The 18,287-nt window shown below is 39.4% G+C and overlaps 1 protein-coding gene across 1 annotated transcript in view; it reads right to left on the bottom strand.

The window, feature by feature from the left end:
• COL21A1 (collagen type XXI alpha 1 chain) overlaps positions 1–18,287 on the bottom strand; it is a 194,316-nt gene that overhangs the window by 72,772 nt on the left and 103,257 nt on the right. Inside the window, exon 10 of the mRNA XM_045294892.1 lies at positions 13,192–13,254. Within this exon, the coding sequence (XP_045150827.1) occupies positions 13,192–13,254 (63 nt within the window). The remainder of the gene's footprint in view (positions 1–13,191; positions 13,255–18,287) is intronic.

Here is an 18,287-nt window from a genome sequence, read left to right as displayed (position 1 = left end):
TTTTTGTTATTTATTGAACAATGGAAGAATTCACCAGCAAGTCATCCATACTGTACACAATTGTGCAAAATCTCTTTCCCCTAAGAAAGCATACACACGATGTTCAGGCTTGTGTAGCTTCCAATAACAAATGGAAACTTGCAGCCATTCTTTGTGATTTATGTGCTCAAATTCAGCCAAAAGGAAAAAGTGAAGTTAATCTCTCTCCCACTACAGTTATCACTGAATCACAACCAATTTGAGATCAGACAGCCTGTTGCTGAATCTCAGTTACTGCTACCATATGCATGAACAGAGTTTGACTACGTAAATACCATGACCTAGGAGATCTTTTAGAAGGCTACATATACTGTTAGGATTTTGACATGATTTAACACAGGTTGTTATCATTAAATATATACATATATATTCCTAATAAAAATAGCAATAATAATACCCAACCTACAGTATTTATCATGTGTTAGAGTAAATAACTGGTCAATAGGAACTCATTTAATACTTACAACTATCTTTTAACATAAGTTCTAATTTTCAGATAATGCACGTAGAGGCTAAGCAACTTGCCCAAAGTTATATAGCCAGTAAGTTGAGTGAGCCAGTTGATACTCATTAGATTAGAAGTTGCTTTAATAGATCATTCTGTGATGATTCATTCAATACAAAGAGATCCTTCTTGTCTACTTTAAAATTTTTAAATCGTTCAGACATCCAAGTACCCGGAGGAAAGAACTGTTAGTAAAATTCCTCAGAAGAAGCCTGACTCTTATTCAAAAGGGTCATCTACAAAGTTCACATTTAATGAATTATTTTGCTCTCACATATTTTCACAAGTTAGTCAAATGTCATATTTATTCATTTTATAAAGTTGCTCTCTCATAAAAGATGATGGCTGCTGTGTTGCTTTTCATCGCAATGACACCAGCACGGCGCATGCTATAGCACTGTGCTATTTGGGCAGAGGACAGGGACATTTGAACCGGGTAAAGGCACCGAGAAATACCCTGGACTGTGTTCCCAGCTCACCTCTGACTCATTCATGACCTCAGGCAGACTCATCAAGGCCATAAATCCTGGGAGGCAACACAGTGAAGTGGAAAGACAATGAATATTGCAATTGGAGAAGACTTTCTGCTGTATTTTGGCCCTCTCCTTTATGTTCTATGGTTTTTTAAGATAAGTAACATTGCCTAACTAAGCCTTGGCTTCTTGCCATACAACTGAGAGGGGAATGCACATTTCACTTCTGAAAAGAAACCAGTGGAGTCACATGTGAAAGTACCTCAGTGATGTGAGGAAATCGATAAAGGGAATGCCCTTCTCCAGTGTGAAAGACAACTGGTTATCAAACCACGAGGACACTGTAGAGAAGTTTGCAGTACAGTGGACAGCCTCTATAGCCCCCTGCACTATGTTCACACTGACAGTCCCAGTCACTATCATTAGGATTTCACTCTTTCTCTACATCCAAACTGACCGTACTGAAAGCAGGAATATTGCCTGAGTGGACTTTATTATATTTAACCCGAATTGTTTTGGTTGGGGGGTGGGGGTGGGGGTGGGGGTGGGGAGACCTATAATACTGAAATAATAAATTCTTCCCATAAAATGAGAGCTCGATATATTTTGTCAATTCACAGTGAGATGCACCCTTGAAAACTTGGTTACAGAAGAAAACGGAAAAAAAAGATTATTTTTGAAGCTGGAAGAAGTATACTTAGTAACAAAATAGAGAAAAACCAAAACCACATCCAAGCAGGGGATCCCAAGGCAAAGCACCAGAGGAAACTGGATAAAATTCAGAAAAATAAATTTTGGAATGAAAATGAGGAAAATAAAGGTTAACAGGGAGGGGTATTACAACATAGAACAATTTCCAAGAGAAGTAAAGAATTAAACACTAGTTGACTCATAGCAGGGTACAATAAAAGAAGAAAAACGCCCCAAATAGGAAAAAATGTAAACTTTTCATATTGCTGTACTGGGTTTATTATTTTAATACACACATTTCTGACTCGCATTTTTAGGCCGTAACTTCCACATAAACTTTGACTCGCTAATAACTCGTGACTTTTGACATTTTGCCATCATGTATAAGTCCAAATGTGGGGAGTGCGCCCCACTCCTATCCCCAAGATTCCTGACTCTATCTAAGTTTTTCCCATGTTCACAGTGTTTTTTGAAATGAGTCATTTCTAGGAAAAAATTATTCTCACTGCCAAATTGTAGGGTTGCAGAAAAGAATACAGAATCAATTTAATTGTTTTCCATGATTCATAGTTACAGTGCTCCAGGAAAGATGTATAGCATTGAAATGGAAATTTAGGAAATAAAATTCCCAAATGTGCAATAAGTTTAAATATGTTAAATAAATGTACTTACTTTTAAAAAGAATAATATCAGCAGAAGTCATTTTGGAAGTCACCATTCTTTGTAAAATATAAGAGTGCATATTTCTATTTCTTCTGTTATACAATTTTCTTCAAAGTTTAATTACAATAGGTACTCTTAGGTACACAGCCAAGATAACTAGGAAACCAAAATCAAGGGTGTACTTTCAATGACCATTGTGGACTCTTCTAATAGATGAAAAACTTTATAGCACTATACAAGTAAATTCCAAGAAAATTGATGAATCTATGTATAACTAACATAGAAGCTCATTTGTTTGCTATAAACCTGTAACAGTTTGTAACTATTACAAATTACTACTATTGCGAGATACGAGTTGAAACCAACCTATTGGTCAATAACATATTCTTCAACTGATTGTTCAAAGTAACCCAGACAAACTTCATAATGATAAAATCATACCTGAATTAAATGCGAAGGAAGAATGTTGCTAGTATGGGTAGTGAAGGACAGGAATTCGGGGAACTTTTTCCCAAAGAGACATGCTCGAAGACACGTTAAAGGAAGAGGCAAGCACACAGAGGACGCCCTTCCACCCGCCTCTGAGCTAAAGAGGAAAAGTCACATCCCCAGTGCTGAAATGACAAGAGAACAAGGGGAACGAACATGCTTTGCAGCAAGACTCGGTGGTAGATCAGACAGATGTGCAGAGTCTGGGGATCACAAAAATGATCATGACCCAAGTTGTTGATGTCTTTTAAAGCAAGGGGTCATTCAATCAGATCTGTGATTTGTAAAGACCAGTTGGTACTCCAAGAAGGATAAAAAATGGAGCCTGGGAAAGCATGGACATCAGGTGAAAAGTTCCCACAGTGGAGAGACAATAGTAGATGGAATAAAAGTTTACTCAAGATGTTCTTTGTCCAACTGGACGGCAGTGTAGAGAAGGTCAGGAGGTGAGAGTGGGGGGTGATGCTGGTGCAGTGGGACAGCTGCTGAGAGCACTGATTGGATGAGGAGCTCTGAAGGAAAATGCAGTTTAGTTGGTTGACAATATAGAGTGCACACACAAATAGTTTATGGATTATGATAAACAATTTGGGAATCTCAAGGTCACATAAACTATTACGCATTTGAATACAACCCAAAAGGTTGACTGTGCAAATTCAACCTTTGAAAAAGAGGCACCTTTGAGGAGGCGGGGCGTGGGGGTGTGGAGGTGGGGAACTGATTTAATTGTGAAGGATCACAGCCATTGAAACAAGCACAGGTATACTCATACCTGAAGTCTCCATGGCCACATGGCCAGAATCAATTAGACAGGAATTGGTTTGGGTTTTTGTTTTTCCCTTTAATAAATAATTTATATTTAATAAGAAGAAGCTATATGTTGCTGTGAAATAAACCAAATTTTGATTTTAAATATCTGCACATTACCTTTACAGTAACTGAAATTTAACCTAGCTCTAGCCCCTTCCTTTAGGGAAAAGTGGGCAAATAATAAATGCAAAGCAATACCACCAGGTTTCCTAAAATAACTTGCCTGGCACTAAGCACATGAATGAAAAATCCTGGAAACTTTTAACAAATAACCTCTGCAGTTAGGTAGGTTCTTAGAATCACAGAATTCAATTACACTTAGGCAAATTCTCTCATTTCCCATGTAAAGTTAACTGAACCTTATTTTTTTTAAATATAGAACCTTTCAATATAACTAGTACCACATTTAATAATTCTTGCTAAAACCCTAGTAATTATACCTTCATATTAAAAAGAGGTATCATTCAGAAACGTACTACCATCAGGTCGATTCCAACTTCTGGTCTCATTCTCTCTCTTACATTCCTGCTATATAGTTTCAAAATAGTTTTACTCAGCTATAATTAACATACCATACAACTCAATAGTTCACATATCAAGAAGGGTTTGCACTTGTCATCACAATCAATTTTGGAACCTTTACTTCCTTCATGCTCCCACTGTTGTTGACACCCCATTTCCCCCAAACTCTTCTTCCGTGCCCCCAGGAAATTATTAATACAGCTACTGTCTTCATAAGCCCACCTATCCAGGATTCCTTATACAGAAAAACATACAAAACAAGGACCACAACAGGGGGGACGGGCAGTAACAAGAACCATAAAACTGAGAAAGACCACAATCTAAGAGGAAGTAAGACATATTTAAAAATTAGAATAAATTAAAAATGGGTCCAATGGGAGATAAATGACAAGGTGTTACATTCTGGTCTAAGTGCCTCTGCGAAAATCCACTTTACGATGCTCTTTGTCTGCTACTGGGGTTGTTCACGTGCCTAGTGTATGGCCAGCCGAGCTTCACTGGGGACTTAATCCACGCAGGAACCCTGCAAATGGATGTTGGACTTCCACTTTCATCAATAGCCTTCTGCAAATTTTACACCATTGTACTCACCACCCAGCTGATCTTAAGTGGGTGTGGTGCATAGTTTATCTATTACCTGTATCTCAACAATGTAACATGAACTTCAATAAGGCAGGAACCTAGAAATAGTCAGCAAATACTTGGTACATGAATGAATGGATGAAAGAGTGAATAATGAAGTAAGAGCACAAATTAATTGAGTTTAAGTAGTCATCACTATTCAGGTTCTACAATGTAAAAAAATAAAACCTAGAATTCATATAATCAAAAGACCGCATGTTCAAAATAAACATGATCTTATTTAAACCACATACACTAGACGTGTTACCAAATAAATGCTTGAAGAATTAAATAAAATATACAACTAATATTTGTATGTTTAGTTCAAAATATATTACTTGTATGCTTATCTCATGTGTTTTGAACTAAACATAATGTCCTTTTCCAGTGACTAGTCTCTCCAGATAACATGTCCAAAGTATGTGAGACGAAGTTGTGCCATCCTTGCTTCCAAGCAGTATTGTTGCTCTGCTTCTTCTAAGACAGATTTATTTCTTCTTTTGGCAGTCCTTAGTACTTTCAATACTTTTAGCTAGTGTGGTAGTTGCACAATCTATTGTCAACTTGAGATTTAAGAGTGAAGGGGTGGAGGTTAGCCTGTCAATCAGGTCGCAGCTTGATGACCTCATTTGGAGGCGCTAAGGAGATAAATAGCTCACGGGAGGCGGGACACATGCTCACTCCCTGTGAGACATTCCTCCTGACAGGACACATGTAGAGACACTAAAGCCCTGGAGCCGGAGGAGCTATGTGGAGACCTCTGCCAGAGTAAAGATGTTTCTACTTCCACGGATCCACAAGACTTCCTATTCACTGGCCTGTGATCTGCCTGCATTCGGCGTCTTTGTATGTGTTGCATGAGTCTAACGAAGAACTTACAGACTGGTATCAGACATATGGGTTAATATTGGACTTAGGGACTTGATCTGGACTGGGCTGGGATGTTTTCTTAATATACAATTACTCTCTTCTATAATGCTCTTCTTTATACACATTTGAGTGTCCATGAATTTGTTTCTCTAGTCTACCCAGACTAACATAGCTAGCATCCTAATTCAAATGCATCGATTCTACTTCAGTCTTCCTCACTCACTATCCAATTTTTACACGCACATGAGATAATTGAAAAGGCCATGGCTTGGTCAAGCACACCTTAGTCTTCAAAGTAACATCTTGGCTTTCAACACTTTAAAGAGGTTTGAGCAGCAGATTTGCTCAGTGCAATGTGCCCTTTGTTCTCTAGACTGCTGCTTTCCATGTGCATTGACTGTAGATCCAAGAGAGATAAAATCCTGGGCAACTTGAATCTTCTCTACACTTATCATAATGTTACCTACTGCTATTACATAACCACCAGATTAGATCATTTCATAAATGCCAACCTTCTAAGAATCATGTAATTAGTGTAACCTACACTAATCATGTAGGCAAATAACCTTAAGCTCACTGTCTGTGACTATCAGTCATACTTCGTTAATATACAAAATAACCACTTTACATTGGGCTCATAAATATGTATATCAATTAATGAGATAATCAATAAATGAAGAGTAGATACAATGCCTTTTATTGTTATACTACTCTAGATTATCTAGCAGGATAACGCTCATTTTATAAATCTTTTAAGGCTAAAAAAATCATAAAAGTCTCAGACTCTGTGTGCTGACAGAAATCATTTAATGATAGAGAAATAAAAAGGTGAAAGGATTTGAAACTGCTTTAATTTTGGTTGAAGACCTTTTCCTTATTAAAATTAATATTTCTCCAGAGTGGAATAATATCCTATTTAAAGCTTTAGTTCACTTGGCCTGGCTATCATGTGAAAGAGATTCAAATTGCTTATTGAGGGGGATTGCACAAAACCAAATCCAAACAAAGCAGAATTCCCTTTGAATTATTCCATCCAACTTTCCTTGGTCCAGATGGCTTCAATAGCCAGCCAGAGGCTCCCCCCACACCTTCCCACCCCCGCTGTGTGCTGGCCCGGAATGCACACTAATGACCCTCAGCTGTTCTGACTCCCAAGCTTGCTTTCTCTTCCTGCCTGGCCACCCAACCTCACATCTCTTTCAAGGAGGAAGAAATGAAGGAGAGAGAGGAACTTTTAAGGAAAAGTTACACCTTTGGGTAAACAAGATATGAGTTTGTTTCCTATGGCTGCTGTAACAAGTTATCACAATACTCGGAGCTTGACTTAACCAGTCTCTAAGAATAAGAATCAATTGATGGCAGGGGGTTTTTTGGTTTCACAGCTTAAAACTATATCAGTATATTAGCTAAAAGGACAGCAAGTCTGACATCTGAAACAGCTCGAAGGGATTCAAGTCAAGGTGTCAATGGGCTGCCTTCACTCTGGAGCATCTAGAAGAGTTATTCTTTGTCTTTTACAGCTCTGAGAGAGCCCCACACTGCCTCGTCACTCCCACCTCTACTTCTACTGTCTTATAGAAACCCTTCTGCCTCCTTCAACCCTGCCATCGAGGCGATACCAACTTTTGGTGAGCACCACAGGACAGGATAGAACTTCCCCTGGGACTTTCTGAGACTGTAACTCTTTACGGGAGTAAAAAGTCTCATCTTTCTCCCATGGAGGGTCTGGTGGCTTCAATCTGCAGACCTTGCGGTTAGCAGCCCAGTGTGTAACCACTATACCACAGGAGCTTCTGATTACACTGTTCCCATCTACATAACCCAAGATCATCTCCCACCTCAAGATCACATCTGCCAAATCCTCTCTTTCGAATGAAATAACATCCACAGGTTTGAGGATTTATCAATTTCATTTTGTTTGCTTTATTGGAGTGCACTATTTTGCCAATCAAAGTTTCTTTCTTCTTTCTTTGATACAATTGGACACACCTAACTACATCTATAGACATAAAGTCATGTACATATACATAGATAAAATACTTAACACATGTAATAAATAAATCTCTATAGAACTACTCTTCAATATGAACCACTAAGTATAATACCCATGATAATCAGTCAAGATAACTCTCACTAACCCCTAGCATGTAATTCATAGCAAGACCTAGAACACAGAGAGCAAATTGCGGGCTGACAGCCAAGGAAAGGGCTGCTCAGCACTCACCTCCAACACGATTCATCACTGGAAAGGAAACTCGTGTCTGAGTGCATGGGCGGTGCTGTCAGGGGGGATGATGAAGTGCTAGTAGGTGACACTGGAGTGTATCCTCTTTGAGCTGGCGCAGTGTTGACAGCTGCCTGTGCTGAAAAGGGTCTCCAGGCAGAAGAGGGTTGGTATGCACCATACTTTGTGTGATTAATGCAGAGCCTACATAGGACCACAGAGTCATAATAGGGATTGGTAGGGAGGGACTTCACCAAAAAAAATCTAGGACATCAAAAACCTAATGTGAGAGATGGATAGATTATAAAAGAAACTGTAAGACAAATGTTGGCACTTGGAAGAATTGAAAAATAAGAGAAAAGGGAAGAATTGAGAATTGAGATCTATTCATTCAACTCAATTCACATACAAGCAGTCTGATAATCACGGTCTTCCCTCTCACAGAGCTCAATATCATAAAAGAAACCAAGCTTACTGGTCAGATCGAGACTGGTGGGTACCCCCACCCCAAGATTACGGCTCTTAGTCCCACTTCAGGTCTGGATATGACCTCACTCCTGTGCTAAAATAATGAACAATTTAAGATCAAAAGGACAGCATTTACCCAAAGATAAAGTTCAGAGGTTTCAGAAAGAAGGAGGAATAAAAAGAGGAAGCACGGGGAAGAAACAATCTCACTGATGGTGCCTTTCAGGGACTTCAGGGCATGAGATGAAAGGTGTATGAAACACTGAATGTACAACGGATGATCTGCTTGGTAAATGTTGATCTCGTGCACTACTTTTTTCTTCTTCTTAATGTTCTTATCCTCTTTCTTCTAAGTATGCCATATAGGTGCTTCTCTAACTTTAGGTTCATCCCCTATGGCTCCCCATACAAAGGTTCAGTTGCCTACACGCTCATCCAAGCCAAATCATCCTCTTGAACACTGATACTAATATCCTCGGTGCCAAGTCATCAGTTTTTTTCTTTCTCTCCTGCTTAATTTCCATAAACATAAGCACATGCTACAATGTCTACTGCTGCTTTTTATTTTAACTTCCTCTCTGCCACCACCCCGCCATGTGACTGTTGCAGTTCCCTGTTCCCTTCTTACAACCTAAGAAAAGGATCTGTCTTCGCTGTGACCGTTTCCTTATTCCCTGCTCACTCACATATACATATCCGAATCCAGTTTGGGGGTGCAGCCTCCCTGAAAGCCTAGGTAAGGAAGTCCTCAGTCATCTCCTTAGAGCAAATTCCAGGAACTCGTCAGAGTCCTCCTTTTTCTCAGGCTCATAGCAACAGTGATGTGATTGACCACATCCTTACTGAAATGCTTTCTGCTTTGGGATTCCGGAAAGCCACACTTGATTTTCCTCCCACCACACTGAATAGTCCTTCCCAAGTTCCGTGGCTGGAACCTCCCCCTCTTTTCTCTCGATAAAATCATATGGGGCTAAGTTGAGTGTCTCACTCTCTTCTCAATTTTTTGGTACTTCCTCATGAATTATCCCATCCACCTTCATAGCTTAGGAGACCACAAGAGGAATTCTCAACTGTAAATTTCCATTCTCAAACATTCCCCCAAATTCAAGATCCCTACTTTCAAAGTCCCAGAAGATACCTCTTAACACGCCCAAACATGCATTCTTGATTTGCCCCACAAACCTACATCTTCCCCAATGTTGCTCAGTTCCGTTTAGAGCACCATAAGTCACCCAATTGCTTTCGCCACAGATCTCACAATTCACCTCCCTTACATATCCCACCTCTTTATGCGGTTAGGCTGTATTCAAAATAAATCTAGATCCATTTCTTTCCTATTCTGCCATGCCATCCTGGTCCAACTCATTCTTACATTTCAGTTAGAACCTTGAAATAACATCCCACACGGTAGCACTCCTACTGCCTATTACCACCACTCTCATCCTCACATAATCTATTCTCCACATTACACTCACATTCATCTTGGTAATTTCACAAATCTTCATCCCTAGAGTGAATCCCAGTGTGAAGAACATAGCCCCATCACCAAGCAGCTCCTTGGCTTCCAACAGCTCTGACTGGCCACCACTTTGGTGTCGATCCATCCCCCTCCCTTTGATAATCTTTCTCTCAACAGGCCTTTCAGTGGACTCAGATTTCTAAGTGTTGGGTTAGTCACTGAGCACATTAGCCATGTACACCACAAATACATTATTTGTTCAAAAGTTGACTTCTTAAAACTGTTTGAACTAAATTTATCGAATTAAAAATGAAATTTATCTGCAAACTATTCCCGTAGACTTAAAAATGCCTCCTCAAGCTGATGATTGGGGCACGAAAGATTTAACAGCAGTCCTGCAATTCTTTTGTTATTTGAACATTATTAACTCACAATATAAATCACACTATGTTTTTCCATAGTAAGAGAGAGTTAAAAGATAAAGAAAATTTCTTAGTGCATATATTTTATTTCTAGTGAAAATCGTTATATAAATTTTTAAGTCAATAACTGGTTTTAAACCTTTATGTGGTTATTGATATATAAAATGTTCTAGAACATTTAAAATCTGTAGAAAGAGAAGATGAAGACTCTCAATAATATCAGTCTGAACAAGGCCAATGCTTGACTGTGGAGCAGACCAACAATTGCTCAGATGCAAGTAAAAGATGAAGCTGAAGAAAATTAAAACAAGTCTATGAAGTCAAAATACAACCTTAAAGCTATCCTGCCTGAATTTAGAGACCATTTCAACAAAAGATTTCTTAAACATCAGTCTCAAAGATTAGTATAATTGTGGATTGCATGAAGAACATCATATGAAAGAGGGGGAAAAAAGAAAATACCAAAATGGATGTCACAAGAGATTCTGGAACTTGCTCTGGAATATAGAGAAAAAGATGTCCAAAAATAAAGAAACTATTTGATACTCCTCACTTAAAAAAATGAATAAAAATTCAATTCTTGGGTTCCAATATTGAAGGATTCTGTGGGTAAAATGCTGAATTGTGTAGGAAGCATCACGAGAAGATAGAAATGAACAGAGATAGTCACTAAACCACACATTTGAAAAGTCCATCTCTAAGCAGCTCGGCGGTAGCATATGCTGAAGTATGGATAGTATTAAAGGAAGAAGTCAAACTGGGATTTCTTGGTATTGGAGAGAAGCAAGACTCCAAGAGTTCACAGAATACTGACCTGCTGTTCATTTTTTTTCTCAGATTGAAATTTATATCTGATGTATTTTGTCATTGGGGGTAGCCCTCTTGAATGTTTGTTTTATTCTTTTGTTTTCTGCATATGACACCCAAGATTAAAGAATCTATGGAGATAACAAGTAAAATAAGGTTCCTGTGGGGTACAGTGGGGGGAAGAGGAAAAATGGGAGTTGCTATCAAGGAGTTCAAGAAGGAAGAGAAAGTTTTGAAACTGAGTGTGGTAGCAATTGTATGATACTGCTTGATGTGATAGAACCATGGAGTGATATGATAGCTGTATTAGCTCCCAATAAAATGGTTTTGAAAAAACTGTTTAAAGAAATAAGTGATGCAGACCTGGAGGCACTCACTTGCTCGTGCCAAGAAATTTGGAGACAGCGACCCACTGGGCCAACTGACTGGACGTGATCCATACTTTGTCCTTTCCAAAGAAAGGTGACTTAAGAGAATGTGGACTTTTCACACAGTAACATTAATGGAACATGCAAGTAGTGTTTGAAGATAATTTTTAACTAGTTGTAGCAACAGATCAACAGGGAGATGTGAGAAAAGTGAGCCAAATTCAGACGAGAACGTGAAATAAGGGGTGTCGTGACTGACACAGGCCAGATCTGGGCTGCGCAAAGAGACTCCCAGAAATATGTTCCCACGCGGTTTCTTGACCATGCGCAGGCATTCAATGGTGTGGCTAGCAATCTGTGGATGATATATGAAGAATGGAAATTCCAGAACACTTCATTGTACTCCGGCCTCACCGGTACATAGATTAAGAACCATTCATCAAAACAGAGCAAGGAGATCGTGTGTGGTTTAACTCAGAAAAGGTGTGCATCAGGGCTGCTTTTTTTCAACACATTTGTTCAGCCTGTATGCTGAGGAAATAATCCGGGAAGCTGGATCCCATGAAGAAGAACGTGGCATCAGGGGTGCACATGATATAACCTTGCTTGCCTGATTAACAACTTACAATATGCAGATGGCAGAGCCTGTCTTGCTGAACGTACGGAGGCCTTACACATGAACATCAAAACCAACATTCTTCAGTAAGGATTACACTGAGAAACAGAGAAACAAAAATTCCCACAAGTAGAGCCATCAACAAAACCATGATAAGTGGAGATAATATTGACATTTTCAAGGATTTATTTAACTTTACTTGGGTTCACAACGAACACCCATGGAAGCAGTAGGTAAGATATCAAATGACATATTGCATTGGGCAAATTGCTTCAAAAGACCTCTTTACAGTGTAAAAGGGCAACAATGGCTCTGTGAAGACAAAGGTGCACCCCTGCAGGTCATGCAAGCCTTGGTATTTCCATTGGATCAACCGCAGGTGAAAGCTAAACAATGAATTACAAAGAAGGAAGAAGAACTGATGTCGTTAAATTATGGTTTGGGGAAGCATATCGAATATGCCACAGACTGCCAGAAGAATAAACAAATCTGTCTTGGAAGAGTGCAGTCAGAACGCTTCTTAGAAGTGAGGAACGCAAGACTTCGTCGCCTATCCTCGGGACATAGCCTAAGGAGCGGCCCTCGGGGAAGAGCATCATGCTAGGGAGAGGGCCTGTCGTGCGTGGGCCGAGGACTGACCCGGCAGAGGCAACGATGGTCTCAACCACAGGAATGCTGACAGGACGACAGGGGAAGGGTCCGAGTGTCGTCCGTTTTATACAGGGTCACTCCGGGCCAGAGCGGGCTCAGCAGCACCTAACGACAGCAACAGTTACTTGCTTTATAAATAATCTTACAAATGACTTACCTGCAAATAGTCCTGTGTTCTTACCCTTAATTATAACTGTCCCTAAAGTTCTCCTGAATTTCAGAGGGTAATATGTTTTCAGTTTGATGCTCTAGGGCATATACTCATATTCTTGGGAAATAACACTACCCTTTAAAAAGGATTTAATTTTGAAACTTCCAAATACATGAAGATAAAGGGTTTCTGAAGTCCATCTTTCATTGACATAGAGAACTCACTGGGCAAATCTTTTACGATATCAAAATGCCCACAGTTTTGAAGTTAGATATTTAACAAGAGACTAGAACGCGGGTTCTATAATCCCAGCACTGGAGATGACTAAGCTTTCAGTACTCACAGGCTTACCATCTTGACCAGGCTGTCCAGGGTAGCCAGCAGTCCCAGGCAGTCCACGCTCACCCTGCAGAGGAAAACACTTCTCAGTACAAAACAACAAGCCACACTGGTAAAGCCCGGACTCACCAAGAACCAAAGCCAGTTCCAGTATGTTCAGGGTTTTTAAAATATAAATACACATAATAAATCTTAAAATAAAGTTGTAAAATTATGCATTGTTTTTTAAAAAATCATTTGGGGGTGTGGCTCTTACAACTTTTTTGTTGCTATGACAACTTTTATAACAATCCATACATCCATTGCGTCAAACATATTTGTACATGGGTTCCCATCATCCTTTTCAAAACATTTCCTTTCTACTTGAGACCTTGGTATCAGTTCCTCTTTTTCTCCATCCTCCCTCCCCACCCTCCCTCATGAACCTTTGATAATATATCAATTATTTTCGCATCTTATACCAACCGCTGTCTCCCTTGCCCAACATTTCTGTTGGTTGTCCCCCTGCAGTGGGGGTGGGGGTGAGGAGTGTTATACATCGATCATTATGTTCAGTTTCCCCTTTCTCCCCCCACCTTCCCCCGACCCTCATGGGATCACTATTCCAATGATTGTTCCTGAGGGGTTATCTCTCCTAGGTTCCATGTGTAGAGTTCTTATCTGTACCAGTGTACGTGCTCTGGTCTAACCAGATCTGTAAGGTATAACTGGAGTCATGATAGTGAGGGGGAGGAAGCATTAAAGAACTAGAGGAAAGTTACATGTTTCATCAGTGCTATACTGCACCCTGACTGGCTCGTCCCTTCCTTATCACCATTCCGTGAGGGGATGTCCAATTGTCTACAGATAGTCTTTGGGTCTTCACTCCACACAGCCCCCCACCCCCCTGCACCCCGTTCACATGGATATGATTGTTTGTTCTGGGTCTTCTGGTGCCTGATATCTGATCCCATCGACACCTCATGATCACACAGGCTTATGTGTTTCTTCCATGTGGACTTTGTTGCTTCACAGCTAGATGGCCACTTGTTTATCTTCAAGCCTTTAAGACCCCAGCCGCTACGTCTTTTGATAGCCAGGCACCATCAGCTTTCTTCACCACTTTGCTTATGGCCCCATTTTGTCTTCAGCAATCGTGTCGGGAAGGTGAGCATCAGGTGAGCATCACAGAATGCCAGGTTATTAGAACAAAGTGTTCTTGTGTTCAGGTTATTAGAGCAAAATGTTCTTGTGTTGAGGGAGAACTTGGGTGGAGGCCCAATGTCTGCCTAATAATGTTAAAAAATTAAGGTTTTGTAGTGTATGAAATATTTCATAATTTATTTCTGTGAGCCCAAAAAGTATATAAACTGAAGCATGTTGCATTGATGTAAATTTTTCAATATTTAAGGACGGATATATTTTTAGAATTTTGATCAGCATGGGGAGACATAACATATTTGATTTCATTGGCAGCAATAATTCATGCATGAAAATTCCTAGTCTGATTCTAAATTCTAATTTTCGGACTTATACCACAGACATGTCCACATGTAGTATTTCAACTCAAAAGATAATTATAAATAGTAATATCATCTACAAATCATGTGATCTCTCAAGAGGACTCAAGGTTAAAGCTACATGACAGACGTTTTCTTTCAATGTTTTTGAGTCCCTGGGGCTACAGTTATCATTTCAGTTGTAAATAATGTTAAAATTCTAAAATGTGGCTATTTTTGTAAGGGGGGAGTACAATTTAAACAACTCCGCGGACACATCTCATGGGAAAACAAAGAAAGCAATGTCAGCCACCACTATCAGCAAACTTCTGCCCAGAGGCAACTGGTTTCAAGTAAATAATTCTCAGTTTCAGTAGGAATTCACTCCTAAGGGACCCCAGTGATTACATGTGACACAATGCCAATGTTAAGAGTACAGCCAAATGTGCTGATCTGAAATACTACTTCAGGTTACTGGCTAGAGAGATGAGTTCCTGAAGCATCACAGGAAAAATGGAAAGAACTATGTGAACCTACTAAAGAGCCAAGAAAGACGGGATGGGCTTTTTACATGGAAGCTGCCCTTCAAACAGCCAAGCATGAGGCGAGGTTGAGCAAAAGGGAAGAGTCGTTTTCAAAATAAATATAGAGAGAACAGCTGTAGGACAAAGGCGACAATGCTGAAAATATATAATGCATTTCAGAAGAGATTTGATTGCTCAGTCAAATCCAAGGACTACCTGTGTCAGCTGGGCAGGGAGGGGCAACATTCAGGGGCATAAACTACTCTTCTATTTTTTGCAAAGGACCCACCCGAATCTCCAGACTGCCCTGCCATCCTTCTTCATCCATGTTCATAATTGGGCTTCCAACAGAGTCCACCTTTCCTTTTTACTAGGAGGAAATGTTCCGTCCTTTTCACTCAGGGGTTAATAACGTCTTTGCATCTACCTTCTTCCGCTGTTTTTTGTTTTGTTTGCCTGGCCTCTTACTCCAGTGAAATGAGAGAGCCGCATCTGTATCACTGATCAGTATGCATCAACTCACATTCCCTAACAGCTTCCCGTGGTGAGTCTTTATCCATAATTTGAATGAAGGCGCCATTTTCCACCTCTTTAACACAATGCTGGGCACCAAGCCGAGACTCAATAACTGTCAGCTGATCGATTTATTTCAAATGAAAGCTCTCATAGACAATCCATTTTCTTCAAGTATATTAATTATCAGAAAAATCTGGGACAGCAGAAGGATCTGGTCCAATTTTGTCTCTATTCTCAGTCTGAACTGACTTGCCAGCAGCAGGTATGATTTTTGGTTTTTTTAATAATAAAGCTGAAATAAAGTTTCTGGCACAAGAAGAAAAGGGACTCATGTGTGTGTTTTTTTTTGTTTTGGGGGGTATTTTTGCTGCTTGAAAGTACAAGACATACCAAAAATTTGTGTGTTAAATTAATCAAAGCATGTTCCCAAGAGAAAATCATCCACAGATAAATATAAATCCCATGTGACTTCATAAGTACTCTAATACTGCTCAATGGTCCACGACGTCAAATCAGTTCTGTTGTAGTTTTTATGATTATAAATGTTGCTGGTTGTTTTGTTTAGGGCCTTTTGCCCTGACGGAATTGTTTGCACGTAACTCAGCTAGACTTGGTGTCACTACAATACACTTGTATGCATACACTAAAGTTTAGCTAAACTGGCTGGAGAGAAGCGCCCTTTCATTCTGACATCCAATTTTTATTGTTGGTCATATGCTAACCCTTGCTCTAAGGGCTTTCTAAATATTGTCATCATACGTCACATAATTTACACATATTGTCATTATAATCCTATGAAGCCAGTGCTTTCCTTATTCTTCTTTTATATATCGGAAAAGCGAGCTCCAGATAGATTAGGTAACTCACTCAAGATCACACAACAGAAGTGGTGGTGAGATTTTATCTTAGCCTCTTCAGCGCTGAAGCACTTTGATCCTGGCCCTGGTTAAATACTCAGAGTTATCAGAGCCAGAATTGGTCATTGCTAGCAAATTTCACGAGGAAAATAAAATGTCCAAATCCATGAAATTAGACATGTGACATATTATTATTAAACTGTGACTTACTTTCTAATACATGTTATTTTCATTTAGTTGCAATATTTGCACATTTTGAATTAAAAAAATATGAACTCCACAGCAAAACAATGATTTATATTGCACTGAATTTGTGCCATATATGGTAGCTTTAAGCTGTTGACAGCAGTGGAAACTTCATGAACTCTGAATATGGGCCTTCAATTAGTATAAATATGAATAATTATATTTTTAAAGGGTTGACTTTGTAAGGTCTGTTACCTATCTAAGGCTGTCTCTGGTACCCTCCTATGACCAAATTTCACACTTTCCAAATACTCTTCTCAAAATCCTTATGTCCTCATGCTTTAACTCCACCTTCCACAGCAATATCTGCCCTGGGGGCTTTTCCATTTCCCCAAATCAGCCAGTTTCTTTCCTCAGAAACCAAATGCCTAATCTTTCAGGCTACAAGGAACATACTCCATGCATTTGGTAAATTAGCATCAGAACATGAATCCCAAATAGTTCCATGGAATTTCCAAAAGTTCTTGTATTTCAGAAAGAGGATTCCTGGCATTTCGAATGAATCTTTAACTGGTAGAATTATTAGGATGAGGCACAAGACAGAAGCAATCAGAAGGCTAAAGAGAAGATATTTCAGAGCAAAGGCTTATTAGAAATGGTTTCCACCTTAAAATTTTTTTCAACTTCTGAACTGATATATCTAATGTTTGTCTAGATAAAATGTGGGCTGGGAGAATTTGTCGACACAAATGTTCTTATGGCTATTGATGTGGGAGAATAAGCTGACGTTTTCATCTGAATTGTTTGCTGAAAGCAACTCATTTGTTGCTTAGATATTTCATATAGCGCAGAAACCTTCCATATAGGCTAAGTGGGGAGAGAAGGAAATCTTTTTATTTCTTAGTTGATCTCATAAATTGTTCGATATAAAATAATTCAAGTAAAATAGTCCATTAGACTTAGGAATTTCAGAGAATGTTGTCCCTATGAAGCTTCCGAGGGGACCCTAGCCATGCAGTGGTTTTGCATTGGGCTGTGACCCACAAGGTCCACAGTTAGAAACCAGCAGCTGTTCTACAGGAGGAAGACAGGGCTCTCTGTCCTATTCCTGGAAACAGTTATGATCTCAGAAACTCGGGGCATGTTTTACTCTCTACCACAGGCTCACTTTGATTCAGCATCAACTCGATGGCAGAGAATTGGATATTTTGGCTTGGTGGACAAATGAAGTACTCTCAATTTTTTAAAATGCAGAATTTATCATTTAATCACCTCCTACATATGGCATTAAGGACACAAAATGAATAAACTATACCTCCATGAACCCAGGGTAGTGACAAATATATTCTTGATATTTCATGAAGATTTATACTACCATGATAGATTTATACCTTGGGTGCCATATTTATTCCATCTGGCTTTGTGACAAGGCTATCAGATTTTTCAGAATATTTTAAACAAAGCTTGTCTTTTGTCTTGGAATAAAAAGCACCTACCTACCCACACAAGAACTCTATAAGTAGTCTCACGATTCAACAC

This window comes from Echinops telfairi, unplaced genomic scaffold, assembly GCF_000313985.2.
Source record: "Echinops telfairi isolate 266 unplaced genomic scaffold, ASM31398v2 ScPeMD7_3533;HRSCAF=4204_1, whole genome shotgun sequence".
NCBI lineage: Eukaryota > Metazoa > Chordata > Mammalia > Afrosoricida > Tenrecidae > Echinops > Echinops telfairi.
Note: the sequence above shows the minus strand (reverse complement) of the source record. Positions and strands in the feature narration are given on the sequence as shown.